Below are 19,222 nucleotides of genomic sequence, written 5' to 3'. Positions count from 1 at the left end.
ACTTGGTCATAACACTTTGCAGTTACAGTAAACATAGAAACACAGGCCTGAATTTTTCCCTCGTTGGGCGCACACGATCGGCAGGCCTGGGAGCAGTCGGGAAACAGGCCCCTGACCGTGATTGGCCCACGACTATGATTTTATGCTGGCCAATTAACGGCCAGCTAGTGTGAAATGCACGCTGAAAAGTCAGCATTGCCAGGGTGGGGGTGGGTGACAATGTCACTGCAGGCACGGGCGAGTGCTTCGAGAGAGGTTCCTGAAGGTAGGCAGCTGCCTCAGGGAGCTGCAGATCAGCAAATAATAAAATAAACCACGAAAAAAGCTGCAACACATGTCCATGCAGCACAATCAAGCATCTGAAAGCATACCTCATAAAAATGCTCTCCCCAAATATTTTCTTAAATTTTATTTCCTAACCAAGATTTCACCCCCCCACGGATGAAGTTTCATCAAAAATGTAAAGGCCGCTTGGCCTGTCTGCCAACTGAAAGATTGGACAGGCTAGTAAAAATTGCGTTCAATTGCACCGTTAGTGGGCTTAATCGCTCGATTAATTGTCAGCGGGCGCGCTTGTACCTGCCAAGTGAAATAGTATGCGAGTGCACAATGCATTGGAATGCTCACCTGATGTCAGGTCCGGCGTGTGCACGCCCGCAGAATGTAAAATTCTGCCCATAGAAAATGGAAGCAGGAGTAAGTCATTCAGCCCTTCAAGCCTCTAGCATTCAATATGATTATGGCTGATCTTCTATCTCAATGCCATACCCCGCGCTCTCCCCATATGCCTTGATGCATTTAGAATCTAGAAATCTATTTCCTTCTTAAATATATTTAGTGACTTGGCCTCCACAGCCCTCTGTGGTAGAGAATTCCATAGGTTCACCACCTCTGAATGAAGAAGTTTCTCCTCATCTCAGTTCTAAATGGCCTACTCCATAAACTGAGATTGTGACCCCTTGTTCTAGACCCCCCAGCCAGCTGAAATATCATCCCTGCATCCAGTCTGTCCAGCCCTGTCAGAATTTTATACATTTTAATGAGATCTTGACTGAAAAAATACCAAAAAAAAAACCAAAAGATTCACTGCACTCTAAGATGTATCCCAATACTTAGGAAACATTAAAAGCATGTCTGAAGCGGCCATTTATAGTCCAAATTTTACAGTACAACCATCAGATTAATTTAACATGGGTGTTAGAAAAACACTTCAGAATAGTTTGGATTATATTAAGATATTCACCAAGCCTGCATCCAACTGCAACTGAACCAACTTAACATGCTATTATGGGACTGATGCAATATAAATATGCTATTTTAGAAACAATTGTGGACTGCAAATAATCCAAACTGAACAATGGTCTGTGTAAATCATGGTTAAAATAGTTAAAGGAAATATGTAGAAGTGTGAAGTGATTTCTTCTGGTAAGGAGAGGGAATATAAAATCATTTGTACAATCCTAAAGGGGGTGCAGGAGCAGAGGGACATGGGGGTATGTATGCACAAATCATTGAAGGTGACAGGTCAGGTTGAGAAAGCAGTTAATAAAGCCTATGGAATCCTGGGCTTTATAAATCAGGAGCATATAGTGTAAAAGCAAGGAACTTACGATAAACCTGTATAAAACAATGGCTCCATCCAGTTCTGGGCACCACGCTTTAGGAAGGCTGAGAAGGCATTAAAGTGTGATCTTGGTGTGCAGGGAACAATTTCAAAATTTGCAGATGAAACAAAACTTGGGGGAATTGTAAACTGTGAGGACGACAGCGTAGAATTTCAAAAGAACATTCACGCATTGGTAGAGTGGACAGATAGGTGGCAGATGAAGTTCAATACAGAGAAGTATGAAGTGATACACTTTGGTACAAAGAACATGGAGAGTCAGTATATAATAAAGGATACTATTCTAAAGGGTGTCCAGGAGCAGACAGACCTGGGTGTGTATGCACAAAAGTCATTACTGGTGGCAGGACAGATAGAGAGAGCTGTTTCTAAAGCATACAGTATTCTAGGCTTCCTTAATAAGGGCATAGAGTACAAGTGCAGGGAAGTTTTGATGAACATATATCAGACACTGGTTAGACCTCAGCTGGAGTACTGTGTACAGTTCTGGGCGCCATACTATAAGAAGGATATGAACGCATTGGAGAGAGTGCAGAAGAGGTTTACGAGAATTGTTCCAGGGATGAGACACTTCAGTTATGAGGAAAGATTGGATAACCTGCGACCATTTTCATTGGAGAGGAGAGGCTGAGAGGAGACTTGATAGAAGTTTTCAAAACCATGAGGAGTCTGGACAGAGTAGATAGGGAGAAACTGTTCCTGCTTGTAAACGGATCAAGAACCAGAGGGCACAGTTTTAAAGTGTTTTGCAAAAGAAGAAAATACGAGGTGAGAATTTTTTTTCCCACACAGCGGGTAGTTAGGGTTTTGAATACACTGCCTGGAAGTGTGGTGGAGGCAGCTTCAATTGAGGCATTCAAAAGGGCATTGGATGATTGTTTAAATAGAAGCAACATGCAGGGTTACAAGGAAAAGGCAAGAGATTGGCACTAAATTAAAATGCTCAAAGAACCGGTGCAGACGTGATGGGCCAAATGGCCTCCTTCTGCACAGTAACAATTCTGTGATTCTATGTGTGCAGAAAAGGTTCTCAAGAATGTAGAAGCTGGGTTGTTCTGCTTGGAGATAAGATGATTAAGAGAAGATTTGATATAAGATCTCAAGATCAAAAGGGGCCTAGGCAGAGTGGATAGGGAGAAACCGCTCCTGATGGCGGAAGGATCAAGAACCAGAGGACACTGATTTAAGGTGACTGGCAAAAGAAGCATCAGAGACATGAGAAAAAACACTTTTTTTTTTACACAGTGAGTGGCAAGAATTTGGAATGCATTGCTCTAGTGTAGTGGAGGCAGATTGAATCAAAGTCTTCAGAAGAGAACTGGATCATTATCTTAAGAGAAAAAAATTGCAGGGCTACAGGGAAAAGGAAGGGAGTGGGACTAGCTGAGTTGGTCTTGCAGAAAATCAGCATGAACACGATGGGCTGAATAGTCTGCTTTTGTACTGTAGCCATTCTATGATACTCTTCATTATAGTCCCCTTCAATAACTGTAGATTCAAGGACCGACTTCACATATGGGCATTACTTGTGAACTGCAGTGTTAGCTGATTGGGAAACTGTGCAAATGCAATTTCCGGACCTGTGCCATTTCTTGCAGCAAATGCCTAATCCCAGAGTCAGTCCTCAACTTTCCTCCTGTTTAATTTTCCTATATCACCAACCTTCCCACACCTTGGCAGCCACCTCAGAAAGACCACCATTGATGAGGAGATCCAACACTGATCAGCTGCGCCTGCTCAGCCTTCTACAAACTACAGCAGTGAGTGTTTGACAACAGAGACATCCACAAGTCAACATAAGTCCTAATGTACTCCTGTAATGCAATGGGACATGGTCTTTGTATTAGCAACACGTAAGAGCCTCCACCATATCCTCCAGGTTCAATGGGAGGAAAGTTGAACAAACAATAGTGTCCTTCTTGAAGCCAGCTCACAAGCATTTAGGCAAAACTCCTGCAAAATCAACTTCAATGGACTGGACACCATGTCCAGATGGCAGAAAACAGTCTTCCCAAACAGGTCCTATTTTCTCAACTCTCAAATGAGTAATGTTCTGAGGAGGAGAAAGAAAATGCTTCAAAGACACTCTAAACATCTCCTTGAAGTGTGGCACTATTGACATTAATGGCTGGGAGGAGCTTGCTACTAATCATTCAGAATGGCGACAAATTATCTATCAAGTTGCATCATGCTTTGAGTCACAAAGTCTTAAAGATGAGGCAGAACAGCAGAAGTAGTAAAGCAAACAAATCCTGCACTCCGGATCCCACTGCCTCATGGGACGTCCTGCCCCATGTACCAACGATCTGTGGGTCAAGAATCGACCAATTCAGTCACATGAAAATCTATGGCAGAAACTTGCGACGGAGCAGATGTCATTCTCAAATCGAGGCACAGCCATCGATGATCTCCAACCTGACCATCAAGACACTAGAAGTACAAGTGGGTATTTGCTTGTTTGAATTTTCCCTTGTACAAAGCCATCATCCTAACTGATCAACACAGGGTATGTCCACTAAATCACTACGAACTAGTATTTTATATCTAGAGACACTGATCATGTTAACAAAGGTAAAATAGTTCAATGGTCCAAGAGCTCTCAGTTGCTGAACTTTGAGCTCCTCCTTGTGGCAATTTTTTCCCCCACTATGACCATATGTGGAAAACGATGGTATGCTATTTTCCAAAAAATTAGCTTAAGGGTTTACAAGGTCGATCCCCTTTTCAGTTCTCAATATTCTGGGGCTAGTAACTAGCTAAATCCCATTCTCCAAGGTCTCTCAAAATTCCTGCTAGAAGGTTACGAGAGAGGTGCAGGTTTGCCCTTCCAAACCAATTTCTCATGGTTCCCTGTGGGGAAGCACTTTATCTCTGTCACCTTGCACAGGTAAGATGAATAGCTTCAGTGTCCATCAATTTTATGATGCAGTAAGCCTTCCTAACTTGCAGATCACTGATTATTTACATTTGAGCTTTTTGTCACCATTTCAATTTCTAATTACCCAATGTATATACCTACATAGTGAAATCAACTTGTAATAGATATTAGAGATTCAGAACAGGGCTTGCATTAAGACATCTACTCATACCATCTAAAGTGCGTCCCAAAGGATTCACTCTATATTACAAAATGATGCACTCTAAATTTTCAGAAAATACATCACATTTTTGATTAGCATATTTGAGTCCCTGGAATTGCAGGGATATCAAGCCTCTGGCTAAATGGAAGACACTTTATTTAAACAAATCACATAAATTAATTAGCACATATGGCACAAATGTGGCCTATGGGAGCAGGTTGTTGGGTTGGGGATTGTAGTTGTAGAATCTGGAAGATGGCCTTCCCACGCAGATGCCAATTGGAGCCCTCAAGTGGCCAATTAAGGGCTACTTAAGGGCCTCTCTGCCACCGCTGGCATTTTACCAATGCTGGAAGGAGCCCTCGGCAACTTGTTGAAATCACCCAGTAAAAGCTAGTGGCCTTTCTGCAGGCTCTAGTGTATTCCCCCTGACTGGGCACTGTGATCCATGGAGAGTTCCATGGAAGCAATGTTGCTACATTGAGTCTATCATGTTGTGTGGCACAACTACCATGCCAAGTGGGATAGATTTCGAATAGATCTAGTGACTCAATACTGGGCAACCATGAGGCGCTGTGGGCAATCAGCAGCAGCTGAATGTATTCAACCACAATCTGTAACCTCATGGTCCAGCAAATCCCCCACTCTACCATTATCACCAAGCCAAGGGATTAACCCTGGTTCAATGAAGAGTGCAGGAGGGCATGCCTGAGCAGCACCAGGCACACCTAAAAATGAGATGTCAACCTGGCTAAGCAACAACACAGGACTAGCATGCCAAATATCATAAGCAGCAACTGATAGACGGAGCTAAGCAATTCCACAAGCAGCAGATCAGGTCTAAGCTCTGCAGTCCTGACACATCCAGTTGTGAATGGTGGTGGACAATTAAACAACTCACTGGAGGAGAAGGCTCCACAAATATTCCCATCCTCAATTATGGGGGAACACAGCATGTCAGTGCAAAAGATAAGGCTGAAGCATTTGCAACAATCTTCAGCCACAATTGTGAGTGGATGATCCATCTTGGCCTCCTCCGGAGGTCCCAAGCATCACAGGTGCCAGTCTTCAGCCAATTTGATATACTCCACGCGATGTCTAGAAATGGATGGAGGCAATGGGTACTGGGAAGGCTTTAGGCCTCGGCAATATTCCGGCAATCGTACTGAAGACTCGTACTCCTGAACTTGTCATGCCCCTAACTAAATTGTTCCAGGACAGCTAAAACACTGGCATCTACCCAGCAACATTGAAAATTGCCCAGGTATGTCCTGTACACAAAAAGCAGGACAAAGACAACCCGGCCAATTACTGCCCCATCAGTCCACTCAATCATCAGTAAAATGATGGAAGGGGTCATCAACAGTGCTATCAAGCAGCATTTGCTTAGATATAACCTGCTCACTGATGCTCAGTTTGGGTTCCACCAGGGCCACTCAGCTTCTGAACTCATTACAGCCTTGGTCCAAATATGGACCAAAGAGATGAACTCCAGAGGCAAGGTGAGAGTGACTGCTCTTGACATCAAGGCCACATTCAACTGAGTATGGCATCAAGGAGCCCAAGCAAAATTGGAGTCAATGGGAATCAAGGGGAAAACTCTCCACTGGTTGGAGTCATACTTAGCACAAAGGAAGATGGTTGTAGTTGTTGGAGGTCAATCATCTCAGTTCCAGGACATCACTACAGGAGTTCCTCAGGGTAGTGTCCTCGGCCCAGCCATCTTCAGCTGCTTCACCAATGACCTTCCTTCCTTCATAAGGTCAAAAGTGGGGAGGTTCGCTGATGGGAGGTTGCACAATGTTCAGCACCATTCGTGACTCCTCAGATACTGAAGCAGTCCATGTCCAAATGCAGCAAGACCTGGACAATATCCAGGCTTGGGCTGACAACTGGCAAGTAACATTCATGCCACATAAGTGTCAGGCAATAATCATTTCCAACATAAGAGAATCTAACCATCAACCCTTGGAATTCAATGGCATTACCATCACTGAATCCTCCACTATAAACATCCTGGGGATTCCCATTGACCAGAAACGGAACTAAACTAGTCATATAAATAGTATGGCTACAGGAGCATGTCTGAAGCTAGGAATTCTGCAGCGAGTAACACATCTCCTGACTCCCCAAGCCTGTCCACTATCTACAAGGCACAAGTCAGGAGTATGATGGAATACTCCCCACTTGCCTGGATGAGTGCAGCTCCAACAACACTCAAGAAGCTTGACACCATCCAGGACAAAGCGGCCCACTTGATTGGCACCCCATCCACAAACATTCACTCCCTCTACCACCAAAGCACAGTGGTAGCAGTGTGTACCATCCACAAGATACACTCCAGGAACTCACCAAGGCCCCTTAGACTGCACCTTCCAAACCCAAGACCACTACCATCTAGAAGGACAATGGCAGCAGATACATTACCAGCTGGAAGTTCCCCTCCAAGCCACTCAGCATCCTGACTTGAAAATATATCGCCAGTCTTTCACTGTTACTGGGTCAAAACTCTGGAACTCCTTCCCCAACAGCACCCTGGGTGTACCTAAACCACATGGACTGTTGCGGTTCAGAAAGACAGCTCACTACCACCTTCTCAAGGGCAATTAGGGATGGGCAATAAATGCTGGCTTAGTCAGCGATACCACATCCCATGAATGAATTAAAAAAAAATCTCCCCCCTCAGCCCTCCTCAACAACCTTGGCCAGATGCAGTACCAACAGGGGCCACCGTTTCCAGTGCTGTGACCCAAGAAGTGCCAGCCCTCTGATACACTGGCAACTTTCTGAAACAGAATTTTGTCTCTTCAAGGGATAGGAAGCCAAGTGCCCGTTAGTTAATTGTCTAATGGCCAAAAAAAACGTTAGACCTCCCAGAAAAGTCAGAGGTGGGGTTCATTATTGGGGCCACCACTGCCTGCATTAGATTCAGCCCTACATGTGTAGGATCAGTTGGCACCAGCAACTACTGTGTAGAAATGTGCTAAGTGATAATGAACAAGTATACTATGTACAGGGATCTATATCCTTGAGGCATGTGTATGAGCTTTCAATGAAGAATTCACTCCACTTTCCCGATAGACAGCACCTAACACCACTTGATGTCTTCCCACTGATAGAAAGTTACCAACTGAGAACAGTGGACAGATTTTGTCCTTTGTCCCTCATTGTGTATGGAAGTTTAATTATTATTCAAGGTAGTCGCTTTTGCTTTACGTATTGAGGTTTCAATACCTGCTGCAATTATTTGCCAATTCTTTTCTCCTTTGATGGAGTTACTAAATTATACTAGGACTGATAAGATCAGGAGTAACAAGCCCAGAGAACATGGATGACCAGAGATATTCAGGTTACGATGAGAAGGAAAAGAGAGGCTTTTAGCAGGTACAAGGCAGGCAAATCAGTGGAGTACAGAAAGTGCAGGATGGCGTTTAAGAAAGCAATTAGGAGAGCAGAGGGGATAGGAGAAAGCTCTGGCTGGTAAAATTAGGGAAAATCCCAAGATATTTTATAAGTATACCAATGGGAAGAGGATAACCAGGGAAAGAGTAGGGCCCATAAGGGACCAAGAGGGCTATCAACGGGTGGAGCCAGATGACATCGGTAGAGTGTTGAATGAATACTTCACATCTGTCTTTACCCAAAAGAATGAGGATGAAGGTATCGAACTCAGGGAGAGAGACTGCGAGGTTCTTAAGCAAATTGATACAGGGAGTGACAAGGTATTAGCGGTGTTGGCAGGCTTAAAAGTGGACAAATCTCCAGGTCCAGATGATTTGTGTCCCAGACTGCTGAGGGAGGCAAGGGAGGAGATCACAGGGGCTCTGATCCTCTCTGGCCACGGGGGAGGTGCCAGAGGACTGGAGAACAGCTAATGTGGTTCCACTATTTAAGAAGGGTTGTAGAGATAAGCCAGGGGACTACAGGCCAGTGAGTCTCATATCAGTGGTAGGGAAACTACTGGAGAAAATTCTGAAGGATAGAATCTATCTCCACTTGGAGAGGCAAGGTTTGATCAGGGATAGTCAGCACGGCTTTGTCAGAGGGAGGTCATGCCTAACAAATTTGACTGAATTTTTTGAGGAGGTGACCAGGTGTGTAGATGAGGGTAATGCAGTTGATGTAGTTTATATGGATTTCAGCAAAGCTTTTGACAAGGTCCCACATGGGAGACTTATAAAGAAGGCAAATGCACATGGGATACAGGGTAATTTGATAAGGTGGATTCAAAATTGGCTTAGTTGTAGGAGACAGAGGGTGATGACAGAAGGATGCTTTAGTGACTGGAAGCCAGTGTCCAGTGGCGTAACACAGGGATTTGTGCTGGATCCCCTATTATTTGTCATTTATGGGCCGTAGGGTCTCTTCTGCACTCTGTGATTCTGTGAAAAGAGGGAATCACAGCCAAGCCTGATCTTATTCTCATCCAACATTCATAAAGGCAGATTTTCCAACAAGAGGCACTGGATAATGATGAGGAATGGGAACTTTAGCTGAAAATATAACTAGCCACCCTACTTGGCTATACTTTCCACCCACATGCCCCACCAAATCAGCACAGTGACAATGTGGCACTTATCAATAAGTCATACTTTGCTCTCTGCTCTGCTAGTACCTTCTGCAGTTTCAAGTACCTCATGCTGTTCACCCTTCTTACCTCTCCTCACTTGTGCATTTCTTCCTCGGCTTCACAATGAGTGACTCTTCATCCTTGCTGATTTAAATCACCATCTCAGTACTCCTTGTCCCCTTCTCCCTACTTCTGTAATCTCTACTAAACTCTCAATTCCTCTCACTTACTTTGTGTATTCCCTCCCCTCCTTTTGCCCCAGCATTGTCAGCTATGCATTAAGGCCTATGCTTTGTACTCCTTCCTTAAACCCCTTTGAAGCCACACCCCCTTAAAAGCCAATTCTTCCCCTCCTAATATCTCCTTTGGCTTCGTGTTCACTTTTTTGAATTTGCCTCTGTCATGCATTTTGGGACACTTTTACATTAAAAATGATGCATGTTGTTAATCTTCCTCGCATTAGCTCAGGGAGCCTAGATCAACTGTGGCTTCAGGTGGGAATAGCTAGCTCAGCACAGACACAGAATCATAAGTCCTTTCAGTTCAATTAAACGTTGTCTTTGCCACCTACTCAAGAGATAAGTCCTTGTGCCATTTGACTGTGAACAGTCAATTCATTGTTGCTACGCTCTGTAGTTTATTAAAAAAGAAAATGATTTTCATTTATATAGTACCTTATCAGATGTTTCAATGTAAGGAAGTGAAGAACTGCAATTGTATGTAGTAAATGCTGCAGTCATTTTGAATTCAAGATCTCACAAATAGCACTTAAATGGATGACCATTTATGTTTTTGATACTGCTAATTACAAGAACAATGTTGACCAAGACACAGATAATACCTTACCTTTTTTTTCTAATACCACTGTGGGGTAAATAGATATTAAAATTAGAAGCATTGCCTCTAATGTTTTAACTAGTTTCCTGTTTTGCTACAAATAAATATTTTTAAGTTGACTGAAGAGTTTGCTGAAGGCTCGGGCTGCTCAAAAGTTTGTGCGAAATACTGGATGGAGTTCAAAACAAAACAGTTTTTTAAATGTTTAACAAGCCAGTCACGAATATCAGAAGTAATCATCCTGAGATTTGTTCATGTTAAGAATGCAATTTTACCACAGAAACTTTACATAAATCTTAATATTATTAAAAGTTTCATATATCCACAAACATCCTGTTAAGTTTTATATTATAAATTCATACATTTGCATTTAAAAACTGCACAGTGCCACCACTAGCAGAAATGTGCTGTGGCAGTGAGATAAATTTGCACATGCAGTTTCCATTATAAAATGTGGGAATAGGAATTTTCAAGTCTACAACACAGAAATGGGCCACACATCTCAACTGGTCTATGTTGGCATTTTTGCCCTATGATTTCTATTTATAGTGGAAATTTGCACATAGGTCCAATTATTTCCCATTCTCCAATGCCACTTCACCTGCACACTACACTTGATCTTAAGTCCTCCATGCAATGCCAAAGCAAATTGACTAATGTTTAATTAGAGCAGTATAAATCAAAGTTTGCTTCCGGCCTATTTTAATTACATGCCATCATATACTGTGCTTTTGACGAGTGACATGTTATCCATTGTTTCAACACAAATAAGTCTACTTAATGATAGCAATAATTTGCAAACATCACTGGAAGGATTCAATCTTTTTTGAACTGCCTTTTACAAAATTCTTTCAAGGGATGTGAGCATTGCTGGCAAGGCCAGTATTTGTTTCTCATCTCTGATTGTCTTGACAAGGTGGTGGTGAGCTGCCTTCTTGAACTGCTGCAGTCCATGTGGTGTGGGTACACCAGTGCTGTTAAGAAGGAAGTTCGAGGACTTTGACCCAGCGACAGTGAAGGAACGACGATGTACTTCCAAGCGAGGATGGTGAGTGTCTTGGAAGATACTTGCAGGTGGTCATGTTGACATACACTTGCTGCCCTTATCCTTCTAGATGGTAGAAGTTGCAGGTTTGGAAGGTGCTGTCAAAGCAGCCTTGATGAGTTGCTATAGTGCACCTTGTAGATGGCACACACTGATGCCATTGTGCGTTGGTGGTGTAGGGAGTGAATGTTCAAGGTGGAGAATGGATTGCCGATCAAGCGGGCTGCTTTGTTCTGGATGGTGTTGAACTTCTCGAGGGTTGTTGGAATCGCACTCATTCACACTTCTTCATCTTCCATCACACTTATGCCTTGTGGACAGTCTTTGGGGAGTCAGGAAATGAGTTACTAGCCACAGAATTCCCAACCTCTGACCTAATTTTGTTTTGGAAATGTGGCTGCAAAGGTTTCCAAGTCCATTTTAATACAAATAACTCACCTTTTGAGAGTTTGTGAAGGAAAAAAAAGCCTGCAGAGAAGTCTGGAACATTCTGAAAAGTGTAAAGTGTCTTTACACCTTCGAACATATGGGTGCTGTATCGTAATGTAGATGTGTTTTTAATGTAACAGTTCATCATAGGGATCTGTCCTTTAAAATATCCTGTCAGCTTGTGCTGTCACCTTTTCTATTGTAATTTAAGTGGCTCTGGCTGAAAAAAAGTTGTGGTTTTGACAATTGAAAAACATCTAATCACCTGCTCCCTTAAATTGATTGACAGACACTTTGTTTTGAAATTGAACTGGAATTGAGCACCTTCTGTTTTTTTCATTCCTAGAGAAGTCAATTGTTTGGACAGCTGTGACCATTAACAATGCTTGGTTGAGGTTTAAGTGCTAATGGGTTTCGTCATAGTAGGTGTTCCATTCATCTGAGAATGAATGACAGTTTCAAGAGGTTATAATAACAGGCTGTCCCTCTGATGCACTTTTAGGTTTATTGGCTTAAGCTAATAGGATTACATGTATCTCATTTTTTTTCACATGGAGGAATTCATTTTTTCTTAGAATCAATGATATGGAGTCATTCATTAGATGGTGATTTTTATTTCCCTTCCCTAAGAAACGTAAAATATTTTCCACTGATGTTGTATGAAATCTGAGGACATAGTGCATACTGTGTGAGTGGCTATGGAGGATACATGGGGAACATGGAGTGATCAGAGAGGGCATGGAGGATACATGGGGACACAGAGATGGTATGGATAATCCGAGGGGGACATAGGTTGGTATAGAGGGTGGGTGGGGGGGTTGCAAGGCAGGTGAAGGGTGAGGTTGAGGGAGCCTTTAAACATTGTTAGGAGCTGGGATACAGTGTTGGAGAATAAAAGTGGGCCACACTCCTTACGCACTCCAGCATGGCTTGCAAACTGCACTGCGAACCTGACCCCAGTATAAAGAGAGAAAAATGCCATTTGAAGTCACATATGTGCAGTTTGCAAAACACAAATGTTTGCTGGTTGGGTTTTTCCAAGCCCAGAGGAAGATTCAACCTCAACAATTCAATGGACTATCTGCACTAGATAAGTGTATTGGAGATAGGTATCTTGAAAAGGTGGAAATGAATAAGGGTATCCAATAATTGATAGGACATGAATGTATATTTTGGAAGGAGCAGGGTAGCAGCATACATTCCATGGAATGGGACACTGAAATATTTAAATTGGAGAAGGTGGGGGAGAAATAAGATGAAGACGTGGCAGAATCAGCTGTTCTTATCCAGAAGTAGCAAATGTACATTCCTTTAAAACAACGGTTTCATTTTGATGAATACAACAGTGTCAAAAAAAAATCACCCTGTAATTAAACAAATCTACAGAAAAGAGAGAAAAAATATTACCAGATAAAGATGATCAAATATTAAGGAAGCTTTATCCATTTGTCCTAAAATGATCAGCATTTCATTATCAATAAATCCTTTGTACTCTTTCAGATTGCAGTTCATCTGCTGTTCCAACTCATTTCGAATCTGTAAACAAAAAAATCTTCAGTAGCATGCATAAGGCAATAATTATTACACATTTTTTTAGTAAAATTTTTTGGTCCTATTTTCTCTATCTCAATAAGATGGACTCTCCTTGGTATATGACACCATAGAGAGTGACAGTTCCCTGAAGACTAGTTCAAGTAGCAAATCTTTGTGTTTGAATGTCAACCAAACTATTTAGTGTAAAGGGAATCTTAACTGAACCTGATACAGCCTTTGCCGGATTTTCAAGTATGTATTTCCCAGCAGGGGACACTGGACCATCATTACATTGAGGAATCTGACTGACTTTGCACCCTGCCTTTGTTTAGGGTAGCAAAGTAAATTGCAATGCTCAACTACTTTTTTGGCTGAGATCAACTAACACAGCATAGACCAGGAATTAGACTTAGATCTTTATGTCTATGTGCTACGGTGGATGATATCATAATACTAGGCTCAGGTGATTTATATGACAATTTTTAAGTCAGTAAAATATGTATTCTTTGTTCCAATTCCAAGGTTACTCTTCACCTAGAACCAAGACATTTATAACACAAAAGGTGACCAATACAGCCAATCATGTCTATCAGTTCTTTGCTGGGGCAATCCCAAACCAATCACATTACCCTACTCTCTCCTCATAGTTCTGCCTCTTCCTCCATTTCAAATGTTTATCTGCTGTTCTCTTGAAAGAGACAAACATCTCTGTCTCAATGGTATAACTTGGGAAGCATTCCTTGCCCTAACAAATCTGTGCTAAAACATCTCCTAACTTCTGTCTTCACTGGGGAGGCGATGGTGTAGTGGTATTGTCACTGGAGTAGTAGTTCAGTAGACCCAGGGTAATGCTCTGGGCACCCGGGTTCGAATCCCACCATGGCAGGTGGTGGAATTTGAATTCAATAAAAAAATCTGGAATTAGCGATATGTTGTAAAAATCCATCTGGTTCAAATTTGGCCTATATGTGGCTCCAGACCCTCAGCAATGTGACTGACTCTTAAATGTCCTCTGAAATGGCCTAGCAAGCCACTTAGTTGTACCAAACTGCCTACAAGGCCAAGGAATGAGACCGGATGGACCACCTGGCATCGACCTAGGCACAAGAAACGACAACTGCAATCTCAGCTATGTCGATCCTACAAAGTCCTCCTTACTAACATCTGGGGGCTAGTGCCAAAATTGGGAGAGCTGTCTCACAGACCAGCCTGACATAGTCATCCTCACGGAATCATACTTGACAGATAATGTCCCAGACACCACCATCACCATCCCTGGTATGTCCTGTTCTGGCAGAGGTGGCAGCACAGTGGTATACAGTCAGGAGGGAGTTTCCCTGGGAGTCCTCAACATCAACTTCAGATCCCATGAAGTGTCATGGCATCATCAGATTTAACAAGGGCAAGGAAACCTCCTGCTGATTACCGTGTACCGCCCTCCCTCAGCTGATGAATCAGTGCTCCTCCATGTTGAACACCACTTGGAGGAAGCACTGAGGGCGGCAAGGGCACATAATGTACTCTGGGTGGGGACTTCAACGTCTGCCACCAAGAGTGGCTCGGTAGTATCACTACTGACCAGGCTGGCCGAGTCCTAAAGGGTACAGCTGCTAGACTGGGTCTGCAGCAGGTGGTGAGGGAACCAACAAGAGGGAAAAACATACTTGACCTCATCCTCACCAACCTGCCTGCTGCTAATGCTGTATTGGTAGGAGAGACCACCGCACAGTTGTTGTGGAGACAAAATCCCACCCTTCACATTGAGGCTACCCTCCATCATGTTGTGTGGCACTACCATCATGCTAAATGGGATAGATAACAACTCAAGACTGGGCCTCCATGAGGCGCTGTGGGCCATCAGCAGCAGAATTGCATACAACCACAATCTGTAACCTCATGACCCAGCATACCACCCACTCTAGCATTACCACCAAGCCTGGGTATCAACCCTCGTTCAATAAAGTGTGCAGGACTGCATGCCAGGAGCAGCACCACACATACCTAAAAATGAGATGTCAAACTGGTGAAACTACAACACAGGACTACTTGCGTGCCAAACAGCATAAGCAGCAAGTGATGTACAGAGCTAAGCGATCCCACAACCATTGGATCAGATCTAAGCTCTGCAGTCCTACCACATCCAGTTGTGAATGGTGGTGGACAATTAAACAACTCACTAGAGGAGGAGGCTCTACAAATATTCCCATGCTCAATGATGGTGGAGCCCAGCACATCAGTGCACAAGATAAGGCTGAAGCATTTGCTACAATCTTCAGCCAGAAGTGCCAGGTGGATGATCCATCTCGGCCTCCACTGGAGGTTCCCAGTATCATAGATGCCAATCTTCAACCAATGTGATTCATGCCAATTGATATCAAGAAACGGCTTAAGGCACTGGATACTGCAAATGCTATGGGCTCTGAGAATATTCTGGCATTAGTACTGAAGACCTGTGCTCCAGAACTTGCCACGTCCCTAGCCAAGCTGTTCCAGTACAGCTACAACACTGGCATCTACTCAGCTATGTGGAAAATTGCCCAGGTATGTCCTGTACACAAAAAGCAGAACAATTCCAACCTGGCCAATTACCACTCCATCTGTCTACTCTCCATCATCAGTAAAATAAGGGAAGGGGTCATCAACATTTGCTATCAAGCGGCACTTGCTTTGCAATAACCTGCTCGCTAATGTCCAGCTTGGGTTCTGCCAGGGCCACTCAGCTCCTGACCTCATTACAGCCCAGGTTCAAACACGGACAAAAGAGCTGAACTCCCAAGGTGAGGTGAGAGTCACTGCTCTTGTCATCATGGCCGCATTTGACAGCAGGTGGCGTCAAGGAGCCCTAGCACAACTGGAGTCAATGGGAATCAGGGGAGAAAGCTCTCCGCTGGTTGGAGTCATACCTAGCCCAAATGAAGATGGTTGTAGTTGTTGGAGGTCAGTAATCTCAGCTCCAGGGCATCACCGCAGGAGTTTCTCAGGGTAGTGCCCTTAGCCCAACCATTTTCAGCTGCTTCATCAATGACCTTCCTTCCATCAAGGTCAGAAGTGAGGATGTTTGCTGATGATTGCACAATGTTCAGCACCATTCACGACTCCTTGGATACTGAAGCAGTCCATGCCCAAATACAGCCAGACTTGGACAATATCCAGGCTTGGGCTGACAAATGGCAAGTAACATTCACACAACAGAAGTGACAGGCAGCGACCATCTCCAGTAAGAGAGAATCCAACCATCGCCCCTTGAAGTTCAATGGCATTACCATCACTGAAACCCCAATATCAACAACCTGGGGGGGATTACCACTGACCAGAAACTGAACTGGACTAGCCATATAAATACTGTGGCTACAAGAGGCGAGAAATCCTGCGATAAGTAACTTGCCTCCTGACTCCCCAAAGCCTGTCCACCATATACAAGGCACAAGTCAGGAGTATGATGGAATACTCCCCACTTGCCTGAATAAGCGCAGCTCCAACAACACTCAAGAAGTTTGAAACCGTCCAGGACAAAGCAGCCTGCCTGATTGACACCACATCCACAAACATTCACTACCTCCACTACTGAGGCACAGAAGCAGCAGTGTGTACCAAAAATAAGATGCACTGCAGGAATTCACCAAGGCTCCTTAGACAGCACCTTCCAAACCCACGACCATTACCATCTAGAAGGACGAGGGCAGCAGATAAATGGGAACACCACCACCTGGAAGCTCCCCTCCAAGTCACTCAACATTCTGACTTGGAAATATATTGCCATTCCTTCACTGTTGCTGGCTCACAATCCTGGAACTCCCTTCCTAACAGCACTGTGGGTGTACCTACGCCATATGGACTGCAGTGGTTCAAGGAGGCAGCTCACCACCACCTTCTCAAAGGCAACAAGGGATGGGCAATAAATACTGGTCCAGCCAGCGAAGCCCACATCCCACGAACGAATTTTAAGAAAAATCAAGCCTATAATGGGACTCCCAAAGCTGTACACAATATTATAAGTTGGGCTAAGCATTGCCTTTCAGAAATGGAATACATGCCTTTTTGCTATTTATAAAACCCAAAATGCCAATGTCCTTTTCTTCTGATGTTGCTTTATCTACCTGTACCTTTAAGCAAACCACCAACCTGCCTATCCCCATGCAGGTATCCTAATTCAAGCACCAACAACAGTGCTTTGTGACTGGGTTGCAAAGAGCTGAACAGGATTAATGTAGGTAGGATCATTCCCCTATTTTTGACTTCTGGCTATAGACAAATACTCCAGATATATTCTTGTCTTTCTTTGCTGAAGTAACCAATGATTCTTCTTTATACAGGTAGAATCAAAATAAAATGCTTGAAATCTTAAAGAAAAGCTGAAAATACCAAAAATAGCATGGCAATCACCATCCAAAAAGGACAGACTCATGTTTTAAGTGTACACCTTTATGGCAAAGCATGAATTTATACTTTCCTTTGTTTAAACGTTGGCTAACTATATTTTGATTGTTAGAAGAAATCACACACATTTACTTTATTAACATGGATTAATGGAGTGCAAAATCAGTGCATTTGTTAAGGTGCAAGCACAAAACAACTTTTAGGGGGAATCGTTAACTATAAATTGCTCTTCCTAAAGTTATTTTTGTAAATCCTTGATAGAAAACTTGTTACTCACAATAACATTTCCACAATTTGACGCATGATATTTGTTTAGCACAAGTACAAACTTACTTCTTTAGAAGTGACATTTTCCAAATCTTTGCTCATCATTATGTATCTTAGTCTGTTTCTTATTAATTGTTCGGTTAGTTCATTCTCTGTTGGTCTGTTTAAAAAAAAGTCCACAAATACATTTATTTCAAAGTTCATTTGTCTTACCTGACTAAGAAAATCCAAACTTCTAACCAAAAACAAAAGAGGGTAAGTGTGACACTGGTGTCGTACCAAGCTGCGTGCATCAGTTAAGTTCTAGTTTCGATCCTATCCAATACCAAATGAGGTTTTTTCAGCCAGGGTTAGAAATGGGCTGCAACAATTACTGGTGTATTGGCAAATCAGATAGCATTCCCACTCATTAATGTTATCTAAGAGCTATGCGCTGAATGTGCTGATTTGGCAGCGATTCTCTCCACGGTTGAAATGCCTGATACTCAATGTTGAGTTTTTGATTCTTACATTGGAATGGTTCTTAGGAGGAAGAAACTAAAAACTCCTTTTAGCTTTTATGGCGTTGGGGGGGGGGGGGTAGATTTTTGTGGCTATTAGAATATCAGTGCAACAGGGCAGAACGTTTTTCCACTCGTTTTTTTTCTTATGTCAGGCCTAGCACTCTGATCAGATGCAGCATAGGTTAGATTCAGTGTACAGCTCTCCCTGATCTGCTGTAAACTGAGAGATAAATAACTCTAAAATGGCATCTTCATTCCAACACTGCAATTTTGTGCCTTCACTGACTCAGAAGTTCTGTTGAAGGGTCAAGAGGACTCGAAACGTCAATTCTTTTCTTCTCCGCCGATGCTGCCAGACCTGCTGACTCTTCAGTACATATTTGTCAAAAATAATTCTTAAAAATTGGACCTGGGAAAGTGGGATCATCTCAACTTGATCACAAAAAAACTCTTGGGGAAAAAAAAGCTTATAAAGGGGTGTAATCTTTACTCACTTTTCGGCAAACATTGGGGGTGAGTCAGCCCGCATGGAATGCAAGTCTTGCATTGTGTTCCATTCATTAATACAACTTTGCTCTGAATTAATGCAGCTCTCATAGTAACTGGTCCAAGTCAAAGCAATTCCTGATGGGTAGTAATTGTACCTACGCGCTATCTCGCAGGACTTGTGGAGAATTTGTAGCGCTGACCTATAAAACACAAATAATGGACGTGTTTTAAACCTTTCGTCTCTATAACCATGCAAACAAATACCTTATTCAGGTCATCTTCATTGACATCTGACTTAGAAAGGAAATCTTACTATTCACGTCCCCTTTGAAAATAGAACATTTGAAGACTTTTGATTCTTTTGGAATTTGTGCTATTGATGTTTTCTTGCTGTTTATTTAAACTGTAAATGCCAATGACAGGCTGAGATAAATTACTGAGCTTAACAGGATGAGGGAAGGGAATTAC

General features: G+C 42.9%; 1 protein-coding gene across 1 annotated transcript in view; it reads right to left on the bottom strand.

Annotated features, from left to right (window-relative positions):
• Positions 1-19,222, bottom strand: part of LOC121286281 (protein phosphatase Slingshot homolog 1-like) — a 109,334-nt gene that overhangs the window by 32,378 nt on the left and 57,734 nt on the right. The window contains exons 8-10 of the mRNA XM_041203328.1: positions 18,760-18,954; positions 17,829-17,922; positions 12,993-13,121 (exon numbers count right to left, since the gene is read on the bottom strand). Of these exons, the coding sequence (XP_041059262.1) occupies positions 12,993-13,121; positions 17,829-17,922; positions 18,760-18,954 (418 nt within the window). The remainder of the gene's footprint in view (positions 1-12,992; positions 13,122-17,828; positions 17,923-18,759; positions 18,955-19,222) is intronic.

The sequence above is a fragment of the Carcharodon carcharias genome, chromosome 13 (assembly GCF_017639515.1).
Source record: "Carcharodon carcharias isolate sCarCar2 chromosome 13, sCarCar2.pri, whole genome shotgun sequence".
Taxonomy (NCBI): domain Eukaryota; kingdom Metazoa; phylum Chordata; class Chondrichthyes; order Lamniformes; family Lamnidae; genus Carcharodon; species Carcharodon carcharias.
This window is presented reverse-complemented; position numbering and strand designations above follow the sequence as displayed.